Below are 18723 nucleotides of genomic sequence, written 5' to 3'. Positions count from 1 at the left end.
AGCCGGCATGTGCATCCTCCGCACGGACCCCGCGCCTAAAGCGTCTTCTTCGGTGAGGACGGGGCTTGCGAAGTTGTTGAAAGGAATTGTCTTCTGGGCAGACAGCAGTCCTGCCCCGAGTCTTCTCCTGAGTTAGGCACCTGTGGAGAGCAAGGCTTCAGGAGATGCTCTGCAGCAGCTGGATTTCATCCTGAAGGTGGCCCTTACGGAGAAAGCCTCTCCTGATGTTATTCCCTCCCCAAGAATGAACATAAATGTTGGGATCCCTCAGTATCCATGGCCTGCCGATTGTGATGGTGACGTTCTGTCCCTGTGATTTGATGCACTTCGGTGATGGTAATTTGAAGTAATCACCACCAGCTGAATGAGTACAGAAAAGGATCTCAAACAGGTGGGAATGTGGAAAGGCAGCAGCATCTTCAGGCAGGTTGCCAGTGATACAAAAGACTAAATGCTTTCACCTGGGGCAAAGATACTGGGAGACAAAAAGGAGTGATACCAGAAAGCTTCCAAGAAAGTCAATGTAACAGAAAAGGACACTCTGAACTACAATTTTGAAACCAAGGTTTCTTTAAGTTTTCCCATTAACATGATTCATTTTCCTCGTACTACAAACTTGGAAAGCTCAGAGAAGCCAGTTTAGAAAACACTCAGATGTTTCTCAGGTCACGAAAAGCATGTTTTTTTTTTTTTTATTTACCCCCCATAGAGTACAACATCAATAGAGCACCTCTGTCTTGTAGATTTCAAACTTGCCTTGCAGAGATCAAGTCCAAGAATATAATTTTGCAAGTGGGAGCAACTCTTGCCTTACAGGACACTTTGTAAATGGGTTGTCAAGTTATAGTATTTACTGTTTCATTTGAAGCATGAGTAAATGGGAGTAGAAGTACACAGCGGGGAGAGTTTTTAAATCAGTGGCAATGGTCTGGGTTTGAGATTAAAAGTTCGTAATGGACCATGGTCATTATTTCAACTTGTTCTCCAAAACATTGTCCAGTAAAATTCACAATGAACCTCTCACCTGTTGCAGAATGGGCTGAAACAGGAATGTTTTGGAGTCTGTTAGAAATACCTTTCTTGACTGAAAGATTTAAAAATCAAAACCTTCCAGCCAGCACAAGTTAACTTCTACTGTTGCCACTGTGCAGGATTTAGTAGTAGAGAAATGACAGTAGTGTTCTCAGCTCCTATTTTCCAGAGCGAAAATTTGCTGTTTTCTTTCCATCTGCTGTTATTCAGAGACACAGCTTTTATGTCCTTACTTAGGAATGAATAATGCCTTTTTTTATCCATCAGCTAGATTCTGGATGAAAGGAAGTGATTAACCTCCAGCAAGCCTGTCCCACATAACTAAAATGTTGTAAGTTATGAAGTTATGAAGTCATGAGTATGTTGGTAACTAATGCCAATGAAAGTCACTGTTCCTGCTCCCTGACCTTCCTTCAACTCCCCTACTGCATTTGGATAGTTTTTCAAAAAATTGGAAATAGTTCTTTTGTTGAAAAACAAATTATGATGCCTGGGAAAAGCAATTACCTGAAGCTGTACTCATCAACAGTCCTTCAGAGATAGAAAAAGGACACAGAAATGTAAATATTAGTGGCATTTGTGGAGGGGAAAATTGCTGTAAGAGCTGAAGTACATGTCAGAATATCTAACAGGAGTAAAAATGGCCCTTCAAATTTAAGCGACAGGCTTACTGAGATGGAAGAGGGAACATCTACTTTGGAACAGAAAGCTGTTAGTGGACAGAAAAACACAGAAAATGTCAGGACAAAGGTGGAACTAAATGTCTTCAATTTGTCCCTTTGTGAGTGATTTCAAGACAAGATTGTATGCTTCCAGCAGGAGGGGATAGAAAGGGAAAACAATCACCCAGTTCCAGGAAAGCATGCCACGATTGTTAAAATTGTCTTCCCAAGCTAGAAATCAAGAGATCAGCAAGTGCCACTTAACACAACTGAGCAACAATGCAAATGGTTGCATTTTCTATCCTGTTCATAACTAGAGAAGAAAAATGACTCCTTTGAGGTGAAGTTTCTGTTCAGGTGCTGTACACAAAAATCAGGTACTCAACCATGTTTTTACCTCAGTTTTCAATGGCAACCTCTCTTCCCCCCTCTTGAGTGGATGGGCAGCAGTCTGGGGACTGAAGGAAAAAAGTGCTCTCTACTGTAATAGATCAGGGTTGTGATCACCTGAAGAACCTGAACATATGTGTCTATGGATCTGATGAGATGCTGTCCTGGTTTTGTCTGGGGTAAAGTTAATTTTCTTCAGTGGCTGGTATGGAGCTGTATTTTGTACTGGTGCTGAACACAGGGCTGATAATACAGAGATGTTTTTGTTATTGCTGAGCAGGGCTTACACAGAGCCAAGGCCTTTTCTGCTCTTTGTTCTTGCATGCTGGTGAGGAAGCTGGGAGAAGACACAGCTGGGACAGGTGACCCAAACTGACCAAAGGGGTTTCCAGGCCATGTGATATCATGCTCAGGACATAAAGTGGGGTGAAGAAGGAGGAAAGGCAGGACATTTGGAGTGATGATGTTTGTCTGCCCAGGTCACTGTCAGGTATGACGGGGCTCTGCTCTCCTTGAGATGGTTGAACACCTGCATGCCCATGGGAAGCAGTGAATGAATTCCTTGTTTTGATTTGCTTGTGTGCATGGACTTTAGTGTCCCCCCTAAACTGTCTACACCTCAGCCTATGACTTTTCTACCTTTTACCCTTGTGATTCTCTTTCCAATTCCAGTGGAAGGGGGGTGAGTGAGTGGCGGCTGGGGCTTGGCTGCTTGCTGGAGTTAAACTGTGGCAGATGCTTCCCGAGTCCCAAAGGAATTAGATTACATAATTGCCAAGCCAATCTCCATGGTAGTTGAAAAGTCCTGGCAGTCAGGTGAAATCCCAGGTGATTAGAAGAGTAGAAATATTGGACCCACCTTTAAAAAAGGTAGGAAAGAGAACGGTGGGAACCACTGATCTCTCAGCCTCCCTGGACTGACACTTCCTATTAAAAGCTACCCAGTAGCTCTCTAAATTGTCTAGATAAGGACTTGATGGGTGTGCTGTTCAGTGGGTAAGGAATTAGTTGAACAGTCATATCCAGAGGGTAGTGGTCAACCCAGCTCAATCTTCACATGAAGATTGGTAATAGATAATGTCCCTTAGGGATCTGCCTTGGGACAAGTAGTGTTTAATGTCTTCCTCAGTAATGGAGAACCATTGGCAGGTTTGCAGCCAACCTGCTTTGAGTGGTTTGAGTGGTGCTGTTGACACAGCTGAAGGTCAGGATGCCATCCAGAGGGACTTGGACATGTTTGAGAAGTGAGCACATGGGAATCTCATGAGGTTTAACAGGACCATGTTCAAGATGCTGCACCTAGGTTGGGGCAACCCCAATAACAACACAAGCTGTGAATGGATGGAGAGCAGCCCTGTGAGAAGAATTTGGGGGTGCTGCTGGGTGAGAGGCTGGACATGACCTGGCCATGGGCACTCCCAGCCCAGAGAGCCAAACGTGTCCTGGGCTGCATCCAAAGCAGCGTGGGCAGCAGGGGAGGGAGGGGATTCTGTTCCTCTGCTCTGCTCTGCTGAGAGCCCACCTGGAACTCTGCATCCAGCTCTGGGGTCCCAGCACAGGAAGGATATGGACCTGTTGGAGGGACTCCAGAGGAGGGACACCAAGATGATTAGAGGTATGGAGCATCTTTCCTACAAGGAAAAGCTGAGAGCATTGTTGATCCTCATGAGATTCCCATGGGCCCACTTCTCCTTCTCGCCCACATCTCTCTGTATGACATCCCATCCTTCAGGAGTGTCAACCACACCACTTACCTTGGTGTCATCTGCAGTTTTGCACAGGGTGCATGCAATACCCTTGTCTATGTCATTAACGAGATATTAAATAACACTGATCCCAATACCAACCTCTGAGGGACACATCTCTTGTCACTGATGTCCATTGGAACTCTGAGCTGTTGACCACTACCCTCTGAATATGACAGTCCAACTAATTCCTTATCCATCTAAAAGTGCACTCATCAAATCTATCTCTCTCCAATGTAAAGAGCAGGATGCTGTAAGGAACTATGTCAAAGGCTTTACAGGAGATAAATGACATTCATAGTCGTTCCCTTGCCCACTGAGATAGTCACTCTATTCATTCTCTATTTCCAGTCACTGGGGATTTCTCCTGACTGCCATGGCTTTGCAAATATGGTGGAGAGTGATTTGGAAACTACATTAGCCAATTCTCTCAGGACTTTCTGGGATGCATCTCTGTGGATCCAATAGACATATATGTTCTAGTTTTTCAGGTGACCAGGAACCTCATCTCTTAAGAAAGGAAGCACTTTTCTCATCCAGTCCTGACCTTGCTTTCCATCCACTTAAGAGGTGTGGGAAGAGAGATTGACAATGAAAAAAATTGCTGAGTATTTCAGCCTCGACTCATCCACTGTTTCCGGTTTTCTAGTCGTGTCATCAGAGGAGTACATTTTCTTTGACCTTTCTTAATAACCATGGAGCAACCAAAACAGCTATTTGGATAAGCAGCTTTAGATGTATTACATTCCTTGTGGTTTTTTATGTAGGTTTGAAGATAGAGATCAGAAAACAATGGACCAAGATGGATGTGGTGGAAAGGGTACCTGTTGAATGACAGGTAATTTTTCCTGGTACTTCTTTCTTAAACCCTTCTCTGAACCTGCTGTTTTGCAGATACGATTATCTGCTGTCAATGGCTTTTTGCAAGAGCAAAGACATTCTCTGACCAGGCAGTACTGCAAAATCCATGGAAAAGTGTGTGTGCCATAATTTTTAGTATCCTAAAAATTAAAAGATCTGGCAGATGGAGTTTTGAATTAATACATTGCAGTTGACAGCTGGCTTACTTATAAGACCTCATACCATGCAAGAACTCCACAAGCCCTTAATAACATCATAGGTAAAATTAGACTCTAGCTTTCACCTTCCAAGCTCTATGGTAATGCTAAAACTTGATACTGTTTTTGAGTGTGGGATCATGTAGGTCCTATTTGTAATCTGGATATGGAACGTGGGCCTTGTTTTGCTAGCAAGTTCTGTGTGGATTGGGATACTCAAATTTCAAGCTTTTAGCCTAATGCACTTGTGCACATATTTGAGGCACCCCATTTAAAACTTGAGGACACAGTCAGTCATTCTGTTGAGGTCACTGGCAGGTGCTTCAAACCTGCTCAAGAGCTGCTTCACAAAAGTTCTTCCTGTCTGCAGCAAGTACTCCTTGCTGAAAGTGGATGCTGAATGCGCAGCATCCATCTTCAGGCCTTTTTGTACATTGTGTTTTCTTGGCAGCATCTACAAAAGAAAATACTTGACAATTTTTTTGTAATGTGCTACTATGTCCTGTGATACTCATATGCCTCTGCTGAAAGACTTTCTTTTCCCCCTATTTGAAAATGTTTGTTGTTTACCCAGCTTCACATTTACCTTATTTCTAGTTCTTATGGGGTCTGTGTAACCACTTCTGACGCCTCTTCCATGCTTCTGGACTGCTCTCAAAAGTTCTCTGGGTCTTCATGTCCTCAAGCACAAGTTCACCTGAGGGAGGATTTTTGGGCTCTGACTGTTCACTCAAGCCCCTGGGTCCTGCTCTTTGTAGACAATCATTTGTGCTTGACTGCGGCTTGCTGGCCAATTGGCCGGATGTGGAAGGACTCTGCTGATGAGAGCATCTGATCAATAAACAAGGGGCAAAAGAGAAATATCAGATGCCTGAAGGGCTTGTGTTTTGTCACTGAGCCATCACACCAGGAGTGGGATTCAGAAACCCTGGTAGTGAGTCATGCATCCGTCTTGAGGTGACCTCGGGGACTTAGCAGGATTGCTGTGGAAGAGGTACAGGCTGCTGTGTGAGTCACGGCATCAGGCAATAAATTAGCCAATATAATTCACTGGGAACTTTATCTATCTGCATCGCTCTGCCTGATGTGCTCTTCCCCTTTGGGAAGCTTCTGATTAAATATACTTTATTTCTTCTATCGAAAATTGCTCACAAAAGATGCAATAACTCAGGGGAGTCACCCACAAGTACTGCGTGTTATGCACAATGGTGAATAATGGGTAGCTTGCTTTGTCCCAGAGAACTTAGAAAACACTTCTTAAAGGGGGTCTCTAATTGAGTTGCTTGTCTGTGGAGAAAGAGGAAGGGAAAATAGGTTGTCTTGACCTACCTCTGCAGAAGAAGTTAATAATTTTTGATATGCTGGAACACTTTTAAAGCAGTTTTAAGTATAATCATAACGATGTATTAGGGTACTTGCAATGGCTAATTCTTTCTGTGAAGCTTGCTGACATCCTTCCTGTCTGTTTAGGAAAATTTAGTATAAAGCTAAGGGAACTGATCAAAAGGCTATGCATGTTCCTTGCAGGCTCTGGAAGACTGGAACTTCCCAAGCCAATTAAACTTGAAGCAAATTTAAATGGGGATGGATATCATCAAAGTCTATAGCTCATTTAAACAGTGCAAATATGTCTTTAAAAAAAATCATCCTATGCTGTGGATATGAAAGAAGAAATGAAATCTTTGTCATAGCAGTCCTGATTGCCTGGCCCATGATTACTTCATACCACATCTGCCCCTTTGCTAAGACGTACCAGCTAATCCAGGAAAATATTTCCAGGCATATGAATGACAAGAAAATAATCAGAAGCAGTCAGCATGGATTCACAAAAGGGGAAGTCATGCTTGATCAACATGATAGCTCATAGTGAAATGGCTGGCCTGCTGGATGAGGGGAGTGTGGGTACTGTCTACTTGGGCTTCAGGAAGGCCTTTGACACTGTCTCCCATAAGATCCTCCTAGACAGGCAGTTGTTGTATGGCTTAGGTGAGCAGACAGTGAGCGGGGCTACAAGCTGCTTGAATGGGCAGACCCGAATGCTGATGATGGTGGTGGCACAACATCTAGTTGAATGCTGGTGACTAGCAGTGTATCCCAGGGGTCAATACTGGGTCCTTCAACAATCTTCATTAACGATCTGGATGATGAGGCAGAGCGCACAATCAGGAATTTTTCAGAGAACATAAAACTAGGCTGATATCAGAGAGTCATGTTACCATCACAGGGGCATCAATGGCCTTGAGAAATCGGCTGACAGGAGCCTAATGAAATTCAGCAAGGGGAAATTCCAAATCCTGCACCTGGGGAGAAAAAAAACCATATATGCTAGGTACTGCCCAGCTGGAAGGCAGCTTGACAGAATAGGACCTGGGAGTCCTGGGGAACACCAAGCTGAACATAAGACATCATGTGCCTTTGTGGCAAAGGAAGAGAATGGTGTCCTGGGCTGCATTAGAAGGAGTATTGCCAGCCAGCTGGGACATGATCCTGGCCCTTTATGCAGAGCTGGTGAGGATATCCCTAAAGTACTTTGTCCAGTTCTGTGCTCCCTGAGCCATGAACATATTGCAGAGAACCTGTGCTCCAATGGACCCTTCAGTGGAAGGCTCCTTAGGGTGACTGAGGGACTGGAGCACCCAAATTTGCTATGAGGAAAGGCTGAGGGAGCTGGGCCTGTTCAGCCTGAAGAGAAGAAGGCTCAGGGGTGTGTCATCAATGTCTGTGAGTGGCTGAAGGGAGCTCACAAAGAAGACACAGTAGAACTCATTCCAGTGGTGCCCAGTGACAGGACCAGAGGCAATGGATGCTAACAGAAACACAGGAGGTTCCCTCTGAACTTCAGGATACACTTTTCCATTGTGAGGATGACCAGACACTAGGGCGGGTTGCCCAGAGAGGTGGTGCAGTCTCCATCCCTGGAAATACTCAAAAGTCATCTGGACACGGTCCTGGGCAACCTGCTGTAGATGACCCTGCTTGATTAGAGGTTTCTTCTGACATGCACCATTCTGTGATTCCTTTATGGCAGAAAAAATTATGGATGAGTGTGGCCATGTGTGCATGCACAGACTGAGCACTCTCTCATCACTGTGTGGGGGCACTGGAGAGACATAGGCAAAGCATTTTGTACAGGACATGGGGATGCAAGAATCTCTCTTTGAAGAGGTGATATCTGCATGGTACACCAGGAGTTCTCTGGGGAAAGGTATGCAACGGTGCACTAAGTGTGCACGTAAGTCACAGGGCAGCTGTGTTCCTGAATAACATGAAATCCTCTTTCTTTTCAGGAGGCGGCCTGTCCGTTCCCTGTCAAATGGTGATGGCTTCCCTGAACCTTCTGCTGCAGCACATCTTCAGCTGTCACATTGCTGCAGGCACCAGGAGTGGCTTGCTGAGGTCCCATGGTAGCCCCTCATTCTCAGGCATTTCCCTAGCACCCCCTCTTCTTGCTGCCTTTGGGAAATACCTGCTACTTCACCCTCTGCCACCCAGCAAGCTGAGTGTGTGAGAGGAGGTTTCTCAACCAATGCCCTCCAGCAGCTGTGGGGCCACAGCCACTCCTTGGGACACATCCCATCTCACCTCAGCCCAGCTAGCTGCTGCTGGTGGCCACTGTGAAGAGCTTTCAGAGCCTCTCTAAAGACCGGGGAGAGAGGTGAGCTGTGAGACAGGTATCTGCCAGTTCTGCTGTCCCAGTGATCAATACCTAGCAATAAGCACTGCTGGGGGTCAGACCAAAGCACATATATGCTGTGAAATTTCCTTTCTCTTTTTTGGCTTTTGGGTACGCCGTAGACCAAGATCAGGGAGTGACAGAAGTCTGTCCAGGCTTTCTTCCAACACGGTGAACACGCTGCTGAAGAATGCCTTCAGAGGAAACAGTGTTTGAGTTTGTACCCAAAAGTACCCTCCATGAGGGGTTATGGGGAAGAATATGCAGAAATGGTGTTTAGGAATATCTTGCTGTTTTCCTCCATGGATAGTGCAATGAATGGGTAGGAAGTGGTAGTAGTGGTAAGGCCTCTGTGATGGAGTGAGGAAAAATTAGATGTTCTGTTGTCCAAAGAAAAATGCATGTGCATCACCATGGCCCTTGCATGCCACCACGGTCTAAAAATTAAGAACTGACTTGTACAGACATCACTCATAAGAGTGGCTAAATGTGTACTTGATTAACCTTATTGCCCTACCGACTAATTAGGCAGCTTATGGGGACAGCTTCACAGATGGTAATATTTGCTTTCTATGGACTTGGTCCCTTTTCCCATAAGCTGCACTCAAAAGTATCCATTATCTAACTAAGCCATCGCAGATGGTGAGATAGATGACAACGAGCATGACTCAGTCATGGTACTGTACTGTGTCAGGGAGCAGTATTAAAGGAAGGGTTGTGTGTTCATTGTGCTGGGAGCACAGCTCTGGGCGTGCTTTATGTATAGACCAGATCCTGGTGTTTACTGCATGAGGAGGTGTGTAACCACAAAGGTGTGAAGGGCAATGATGGGGGAGGACTTTGCCAGCATTGCACCCATTTCAATGCAGTAGGGTGTTCTTGTGTTTCAAAGACATTTGATGCAGGGGTGTAATAAAGTTTTTATTGCTGTATACTTGGAGTGCTTGCAACATTTAGAGTTGGTAAAAACGTTGCATGCTGATATCAGCGGATGTCAAATGGCTCCTGATTGTGAGCATGGGTGTAAATACACTGCTTTTCACTCCCCTTCTGTAGAACAGACCTGTGTCTCTGAAGAAACGGGAAGGATGAGGAAAGATGCCGTAAAAGGAGCTACAAATGTTGCAGAGGAGGAGCAGAGCGCATGAAGGTCTCCAGCCATCCTGCAGGAGTGAGGGATTGGTGCAAACCAAGCCTTGAGAGCAGGCTCTGGCCTCTACCCACACTCGTTTCCCCTGCACTCTACCTGGAGCAGAGACAGTGCAGGCCACTTGGGGCAGCTCCATTGGAGCAGGGCTGTTCCTTACCACATCCCAGAGACAGTAGGTTTGGAGGGTGCCAGAGAGTATTTACCCAACGTATTTACAATTGCTGGCCCTTCAGAGCCCATGACCGGCCATTCCCTGGTTGAGGCTCCATCTCTGCATCGAGTATCAGGCATCAGGCGTCCTCCATCCTCTGTTGAGGGATCTCCAGCCAATAAAGAGGGCCACATGGCACGTTCCTTCTTTGCTCTGCGAGTTGTGGTGAAATACTGTCCAAAGCATGTACAAATCTGTTTAAATCACTTCCACCAAAGAATACATTTTTCATTGGCATGGTGGTAGGAAAGACATGGTAATAGAATTTTGGTAACTTTTTGCTCCTTCCTGGAACATGCAAGTGGTTCCTCAGACTCTGATGGCATTTTGGGCCACCAGGGTGTGTGGGCATTGTGTCTTTAGCTGCCCCATTCCCAGAAGCCCTGTTACAGCAGGACAGCTGTCAGAGGTCCAGCCCCAAGGCCTGCAGGGGAGGACACTGCTGCAGGAGAAGCCCGTGTCCTTCCCGCTTCCCTGACTGCCACACCACAAGCAGATGGGCACAACTCGTGCAATGTCACCCTGACACAGGGTAAAGACCCTTGCCTAAGCACATCCTCGGGGCTTTCAGTTGATTCCAAATGCCCTCCTCCCAAGACTAACTTTCATTTTCCATCCAGTAAGCAATGTCCAGCTGAAGCAATGGAATATGGGCATCAGAGACTCCTTGCCTAGACAGTTTATCCTAGGCACAGTCACCTGGCTTGGACATACCCTCAACCATCTCCCTATGGAAAGTGAGCACAGGTCAAGCTGGAACCCTCCTCTGCTGCTGTCATGGTTTCTGGAAAGGAGCAACCAGACGTTGGTGTGTTTTGAACCGTACCTTGTGCTTTGACAGGAAGCTGCCATGTGGCAGGATGAGAAATTAATTAGCCTCATGCTGCTGCAAGCATTTCCAGTCCCAGCTGACAACAGACTAATTAAGAACCTCCCTGTGGTGTCTATTTTAGATAACCATTTACTTTGATACAATTTAACAAGGGGTTTTCTAATGGTTTATTTCACAGGCAACTCATTAGATTAATGTGCGGCAAACAGCAGGAACTTGAATAGACATTTTGAATTCCCAGCCACCAAAAGTCAATACAACTTTGGCAAAGAGTGCACTAATTTTATCAAGGCAAAACATATGCTTCCATGTGATATTTTGTGTCATGTCATTTGTTTCCAGATGTCGCCTTAACCGAAGTCCAGAAGTTTTGAAAACTGAAGGTGACCTTGTAAGTGCTGGTTCTTAGGAGCCAGTTAATGCTCCTGGATGAGATTTGTCCATCAGAGTCATTTGTGGTGCTTGCAGACCGAGCACCAGGGCTGCTGAGTGCACCACAGTATCAGTGTGGTGTGCTTCAGCATCTCAGTGAGGACTGAGGAAGCAAACTTCCTGCCAGCCCAACAGTCCCTGCATCCATGACTATGGAAAATGCTGATACATGTACAACTCATGCTGATAAGTGTACAAGACTTTCACAGGATCTCCCACAAAGCCTAACAGAATCAGAAAAGGGCCCTAAATCCTTCAAATGGCAAGAAGGAATGTCCATCCTTTCTACCTTAACTTTCAAATGTTAAGCTTGACCCTACCTAACTGCACCAACACATTTTGTCTTTAGGAACCTACAGGAGTACCAGATGTAGCCTGGACCAAAGTAGGGACATGGGTGGAAAATGAACCCAGAAGCAACTTGGTTTTCTCTGTACAACCTGTCCTAATGGGAAAACGTGCAGGAGGATTTTACTTTCCCTTTCTGTCTCTACACTGCCTCATGTTCACAAATTACAATTGTGAGGGTGAAGTATTTGACTCCAAATTAAGAGTGAGTGGATGACAGCAAAGATGGCAGGTTAGACCTCACTTTGCATATGATTGCACAGCTTGGAAAGAAGACTGGGGCTCTGGGTGGGGAAAGAGAGCGAAGAACAGGAGCTGAAAAGCCTTGCCAGGGCAGGATACAGTTCTCCATATGACTTGAGATCAGGTTTTTCGTTGTCACTAGAATTAATGGGGAAAGTCTCTTTGAAATGAATATTTGAACATCTGATGTGTTTTCTTTTTCCCTGGGGATACTAACCAGTTCCCTGTTTTCAAACACCATCAGAAACTTAGGTTAAAGCCTCAGAGATTAATTTAGCTTCCAGGTTTGGTTGAAATTGGATTTGGATACGTAATTTCATTGAACAAATTGCTCAAACTGGGACTGCCCCCCTACAAATCATCTGCTCAGAGCCGCCTGCTCAAAGACACATGGATCATCAATGTTTGTTGATGAGGAAGAGTGTTTCCATGCTTTTCTTTCTGAAATGCTATCCCAAACTAAAATCCCTATATTCTTGTCTAGGATAACACATAGGAAGTGAAAACTAAAAGCATTAGTGGGATTATCAGTTTGCATTTCTCAGCACCTTATTGTTTGTAATTCTTGCCTCACTCTCCCTTGCTCCCAGAAGTTCTGTGTGACCAGAATTTGGAACACTTTCCCCGTTCCATGGCAACAGAGCTATGCTGTAGAGGCTCCACATAGCCACACACATTATGATTTTTATCCCTTGTTGCAGTCTGGCTGAGTGTAAACACTTCCTTCCCAGTCTTGTCTCAGCCTTTTTGGATGCAAGCAGCTACAGCAGATATCAAGTGTGACTTCATTTGCTGTAGCTATCTGCCCTCTGCCTCCTAGTCCTTCAGGCCGTGGCTGCTTTCCCCCGTGGCTGCGTGCTGGGAGGCTGGTGACCCACTTCCCGAGGCTGAAGGCACCGTGGAGCAGAGGGAAGCTGCAGTACCCAGCAGCTCTGCTGAGGCTGAATGCTGACAGCCAGAAGGCAGTAAGGACTGAATGCAGTTGCCTCTGAAATGCACACTGTGCACTTCCCCCAGCAGATTCCTCTGCTGTAGCCGTGTGACAAAATGTGCTCTTGACTCACTCCTCACAGGTAAATGCTGGCTCAGTGCTATCAGCTTGTGTTTCTTCCTGCCAGAAGCCTCCAAGGGCACTATTAAGCAGGGGGTTCCAAAGCCTTTTTTTTCCTGAGGAGTAGCTTTATACAAGCAGCCTGTGTCACACTGATGAAATTATTACTTCTGTCCTTTCTTGGCCGTCCTTTGGGCATTTCATGGTACCTTCCTGAGGTCACTGGCACTGCTCTGCTGACTCCTACCTGGCATGCTACTCCATTGGCGAGCTCAACCTGCCAAAAACCAACTTTCTTCACCAGGGTGCTCATGTCAACAGCTGGGTGCAACTGGATGAGCTGCAGTTGTTGTTCCTTTTCAAACTATCAGGTGGTCTTTTTTTTTTTTTTTTGTACTCTTTTATTTACTATTAAATATCTGTTTCCAAGAATATTGTGTGGTTTCTAAGGATGCTGTGTGTAAACTCACATGTCCTTTCTGCTTTGGTGTATTAGCAGATGGGGTACTTGGGCATGTTGCAGTACCTGGTAATCTGTCTGGCTTCTGAAGCTGACCTGGTATCTGCCGATAATTTTCCAAAGCAGAAATTCTTTATGGGAACATGAAACCATGGCAAGGTCTTGTGGATGAGCTACATCTGAAGACCAAGTGACCACAGCCCCCCATGCTACATATTTCCTTGCAGAGGCTTGCTCAGCCCCATCAGTAACACTGAACACCACATTGTACCTGGTTCTGCAGTTTTGGTTTTCAGCCTCTCACCAAATGTGTGTCAGTGATTCCTAGGTACTCTCTTGCCCTGGGTCCCAGGCACTGCACATGGTTCCTTCTATACTCCTAGCTCCCTTCAGGGCCAAGGCTATCCTCAGGGATAACATGGTCTCCTGTTAAATACACTGGGAACAGCCCACGAGGCATGGAGTCCTTGGGCTTAAACTGTAGAGTATGATCCTGTGTAAGGGGATTGGTTTTCCTTTTTTGAATTCCTGTCCTAAATCCCACCCTATTCTGCCAAGGGGAGCCACCATGTTATCCCATGGCCTTTTGCAGGGTTGCTGTTTCCAGCAAATAAAGCTTCTAGTAGTGTTTTAGCATTCATTCAGACCCTGCATCCTTGTCAGGATCTTTTCCACCTTTCCTATTCAGGTGCTACCTGCAAAACTTATAATCAGTCACAGGGACAAAGACTGGATAAAACACTCCCTAGCAACATGTATTAGACAGATTCATCCTCTGTGATCAAAGGCTCCATCCTTATCCTGTTACATTTAATGGAAATTTTACTAATAACCTCAGAAGACCAAGATATTATTCTCCCTGATTAGTGGACAAGACCATTACAACATTACAGCTTCAGAAGAAATTAAATCCCTTGGCCTACTCTTTGGGTGGGAGGAACAAGGCACGTGTTGTGCTTCCTCTTCGGATGATTGTTCTCACGACTGGTAATCATCTGAGACAGGAGCTGGTGTCCTGTCAGAGGAGTGTGCTGTAGCAACTTCTCTCATCATCATATATTTAGCCCTGAGTTTGGAAAATGGCTCCTACTAGATGGGAGCTGATCTAAGTTTATGTCCATGGTTGCAGCTGTTCATTTCTAGTCCCTGTTACCACTGGTGCTGCAGAACCTGGTGCTGAACTGCCACTACTTTTTATTCATTCCTAGGAGATTTGGTGGAGGGGTGTTGAGATAATTTCTCTGTCTTCCCCTGATATTTTTATTTCTGGAGTGTGTCTCAAATGTACTTAGAGAAAAGGAATGAAATTCAGCAGTAGGACTGTGCTAGCAGAGCAAATGTTTTGCTGGTGGTAGCTATTTCCCCCATCATGTTAGCACTGAATTTGTTCTGGTATTCCTGAAATGCCTTTAAACACTTCATTTCTTCTTAAATGCTTCCTTGTGTGAAAGCTAGTCCAGGGAAGACAGTACTAGTCTCTTAGGAGAGAAAAGTTGTGCCTGTGTTTAGATTTATTCCATCACCCTCTGTGGCACTTGAGCTGATTCCACTTTTTATGCCTATCACTTTCTCATTTCCTTTGGCTCCGATCCCTCTTTCTTTCTGCTGAAATGTTTGGAGGGCAGGCAATTCCATGGCTGCCTGCAGATGAAGCCAGATCAGCTTTCAGCACTGAGCTGTGTAACAGCTGCCCACTGTCACTTCAGGGCCAATTTTGGGACAGTGTCATCAGCTTTGTCAATCCATATGTCCCAGGGAGATTTTTAGTGTATAAAAGCTTAAGTGTCTATTAACTGGATCAAATTCTTACATGTACATCTGAGACATGAAGTGTCAAATGGAACACCCAACTTTCACTAACTACACAAAGCTGTAATTCATTGATATCAGAGTTCCATGAATTCCAGCTATCCATAGGCATATGATATCTAAAAGTTTGTCCTGTGCTCACCCAAGCCTGTATATGAATATGTGGGAATGAGCAAGAAAAATGTTAGTAGCGTTTTTGCAAATTTTGCCTTTTTTGTGTGTTTTGTTAAATAAGGATTTTAATTGTCAAGTTTGCATTTGTCAAAAGCATGTGACAAAAAAAGCCAGTATGAATAGTATCAGAGTTTTAGTTCCACAAAGCAAGTGTAAAACAATCCAGTGGAAGCTTGCATATATATATATATTTCTAATATATATCTTTCTAAGCTTGCAAATATAAAAATAAGCTTTCTAATAATAAAAGAGTCCCACTCACCTTAGATGTTGGACACTGTGTCCTGGAAGATGTCCTCCTGCTACCTGAACAGCAGAGCCTCCTCCAGTGAGAGCATGCCCTAAGTCGCCCTTTGCCATTGCTTTCATTTCTGAACAAGACAAGAAGACCCCAGAGCTGGTAGGTCAGCTGCACACCAGCTGCATCAGATCCCAGGTGGCTTCTGGCAGGAGGCTCAGCACCAGCCCATCCTGTCAGCAAGTGCCAGGCCGCTGGTGGGCTCTCAAGCAATGCATGCAGCTCAGACAGCTGGTCGTTTGCATAGGTTTGCATAGACAGCTCCATAACTGAAGTACAACGTGCTCCAGGTGAGCTGTCTGCAGAGACCCTGCTGCTGAAAAGTAAGTCTCAGGACTGAGTTTGGACATTTTTCTCTTTTTCTAAACACAAAAGCATGATCAGATTGGCTCACTTGCCTTGTTTGTACGGGTTAAATTACTCACTAGCCTAATAGTGGCTTAACTTCATACATTACCTGAATATTTCTTTAATTAATTCAATTTAAATAAGAAACCAATCACATCTTGTGCAAAATTTACTGAATGATAGAGAATTGTGGCTGCTCAGAAGCTCACAGTCTGACATTAACTCTAGATCACTTCTCAATAGACTTCTCTGCATCGACAACATGACAGCTGCCTTCAGGGTGGCCAGAGGAATGAAAAAAAAAATTAATGCTTATTTATTTAAATAACTCTCATGTTGTAAACAAACTAGTAAGAACACCTCAGCCAGGCATGGAGCATTTATAAATCAGTGTAAGGAGCTCTGTTGCTCTGATAGTCAATAGGTATATATTGATTTGCATTTTTCATTGATCAGACCTGCCTGCATGAGATTGACCCCTTACAATTATCTTATATTTGAAAAGTGAATTTGACTAATTTCTTTACAGCACCAGATAACTTTTAATAGGACACAATAACCCAGCATCCTGGGTCCTTTCAAACAATGAATTTCACTGTGGAAGGTCACATAACACTTTTTCCAGGAATAACCTGGGATTTTTTCAAGTTGGATAAATTCCAGTTCTAGTAACTACACTTTGCCTTCCCCAGCTTCCCCAAAGGTCCAATTAATTCAGGCATTCTTAGCATAAAACTGTTATACACTGCTACTGTACATGACTAGACAGCTGCTGCAATTCCCTCCAGTGACAAATGCATCTCAGTGGTGCGTGAGCTGATTCCCTCCCACCACTCTGATGTGGTGTGCCTGAATGATTCCAGTTCTCACAGTGCTCCAAGAAAAAGCACACTGGTAACACACACTTTTATCATGGTCTTCCTAGACCTCCTAATCTTCATCATCCTTCTTTGTCCTGATGGTTACATTCACTCCTGGATCTTGAACTCTCATAGGTGGGGAGGGTCTCAGAGCAGGGGATGTGCCAGGTGCAGTGGCAGGCTGTACTCACATAGCACACCCATGTAGTTACCTCCCCATTGCCTAACAGGCCTGTGACACCTGTGTTGGCTGATGTTTATCTGTAGTGAAAGAAAAGTTCAAAATCTCAGACAGCAAGTGGAGATACAAACCCCATAGCTGCAGTGGTGCCTGTTCTGCTTTTCCTTTTGAATGTGTTTTTGCATCTGTTTTTTTGACCAGGTCTCAGTCCAATCCTGGCAGCAAGAGCATGTCACTTTGAGGCCCACTGGTCCCAAGCTCTAATGGTCTGGTGTGACTCCTGTGGATTGTAAAATCAGCTGCAGTCTGCTCATGTCTGACCCTTGCTGCCAGACTGCAGCCGGCTGTCACATCAGAGTCTCAGAGCTTCTGAATAGAGGGCTTTCCAAGCCTTCAGAAAACTTGCCCCATCATAATCACTGAGGTAGTGAGGATATTTCAACACCGGGGTTGAAAGCAGTGGCCTCTTGCTTCTGTAGTTCTACTCAAAAGCAATGTGAGGCCCAAAGGTTACAAGGCCCTGGCTACACCACCTTGGAGGGACCTCTGCCCTACTGGAGCTGCAGCTAAAAGCCACAGGGCTACAATGAGAGAGGGTCTCAGAGAAAGAATGCTGCATATGACAAAGATCAGAAGGAGGCAGCTTCTTTACTATGTGCTTTGCTCTCTGACCTTCAGGGATCCTCCTGGACATATTGTAGGATTTCCAATTGTGTCAACTCCCAGCGTACACATCCAGGTCTGCAAGATGCAATGGGGACAAATTATTTGTGGAGTTGCTGTGAGATGGGATAATGCACACTTCTGTCTCATCTGTGGATGCATCTACCTTTCAGCCCACGAGGGGCTCAGTTCAGCTTGCATTGCTCGAGGGGTAGAATTTACGCTGGCAGCTTCTGGGTCAGGCTAGTATTGGCAGGTGGAGTAGCTCTGGGAAGGAGGTTGTTCAGTGACGGGTGTCCTACGTCAGTCTGTCTCTGGTGTCCGTCAAGGTTTCAGTCAGTGCCGATTTACAGCTTCCTTCCTGCATGGCTGTCAGGGGTAGCTGTCATCATACCAGAATAAAACAAAGCACTGGGAAAAGGCTGCAGCAGGGAGGTGGCATGTGCCTGCCTTTACTGCATGTGCTACCAGAGTCAGCCAGCTCACATTTCATCTGAGCTCAATCTGCAGATGAACATATTCAGTACACATCCTTCCCGGGGAAAGGCTGTCATCCCTGAAACTTTGCTTCTTCCAAGCCCATTAGCTTCCAAGATGTGGCATGGAGTGTAGAGAGTAAGTTAAAGGATTAGGAAAACAGATTTCATTTCACATGTGTCATTAGGCAAACTGATATTCTACAGAGTGGGATGGGGAAGAGACTGGAAAGGGTAAGAGTGAAATAAAAACCATGGTGAGAGGGACAAATTTGATTTTTATTTATGCCTCAACACGTGTTACACATGAGGTGAGACATTACTGTAAGGACTGCACACGTGTTGGGAGCCCTGTCCCGGGGAGCCTTTGCCTGGCAGCCACTCGGGCCACACAAGCTTCCACGGTCGGGCTGCGAGTGACCCTCACTTGCTGGGGGTGAAGATGATGCCCGGGTGCCTGGCAAAAAACGCCTGGGAAATCGGGCTGTGGAAGGATGGCCTCAGCACATCAAAGCAATGAACTCCGACAGGACCAACGCCATTTTGCTTTGGGTTTCTTGGAGGGATCAGGGGCTCGCCCGGAGGCTCAGCCCTGCCCTCCTCGCCCCTCGCCCCTCCCTCGCTGTC

The 18723-nt window shown here is 45.4% G+C and overlaps 1 protein-coding gene across 1 annotated transcript in view; it reads right to left on the bottom strand.

Moving 5' to 3' along the window:
• Positions 1–157: 157 nt before the first annotated feature.
• LOC102040902 (E3 ubiquitin-protein ligase Topors) overlaps positions 158–18723 on the bottom strand; it is a 34351-nt gene continuing 15785 nt past the window's right edge. Inside the window, exons 4-5 of the mRNA XM_014308782.1 lie at positions 9914–10094; positions 158–360 (exon numbers count right to left, since the gene is read on the bottom strand). Coding sequence (XP_014164257.1) covers positions 158–360; positions 9914–10094 — 384 coding nt within the window. The remainder of the gene's footprint in view (positions 361–9913; positions 10095–18723) is intronic.

Source organism: Geospiza fortis, unplaced genomic scaffold, assembly GCF_000277835.1.
Source record: "Geospiza fortis unplaced genomic scaffold, GeoFor_1.0 scaffold203, whole genome shotgun sequence".
Lineage (NCBI taxonomy): Eukaryota > Metazoa > Chordata > Aves > Passeriformes > Thraupidae > Geospiza > Geospiza fortis.
The sequence above is the reverse complement of the archived record's forward strand: the minus strand, read 5'-3'. Positions and strand labels throughout refer to the sequence as shown.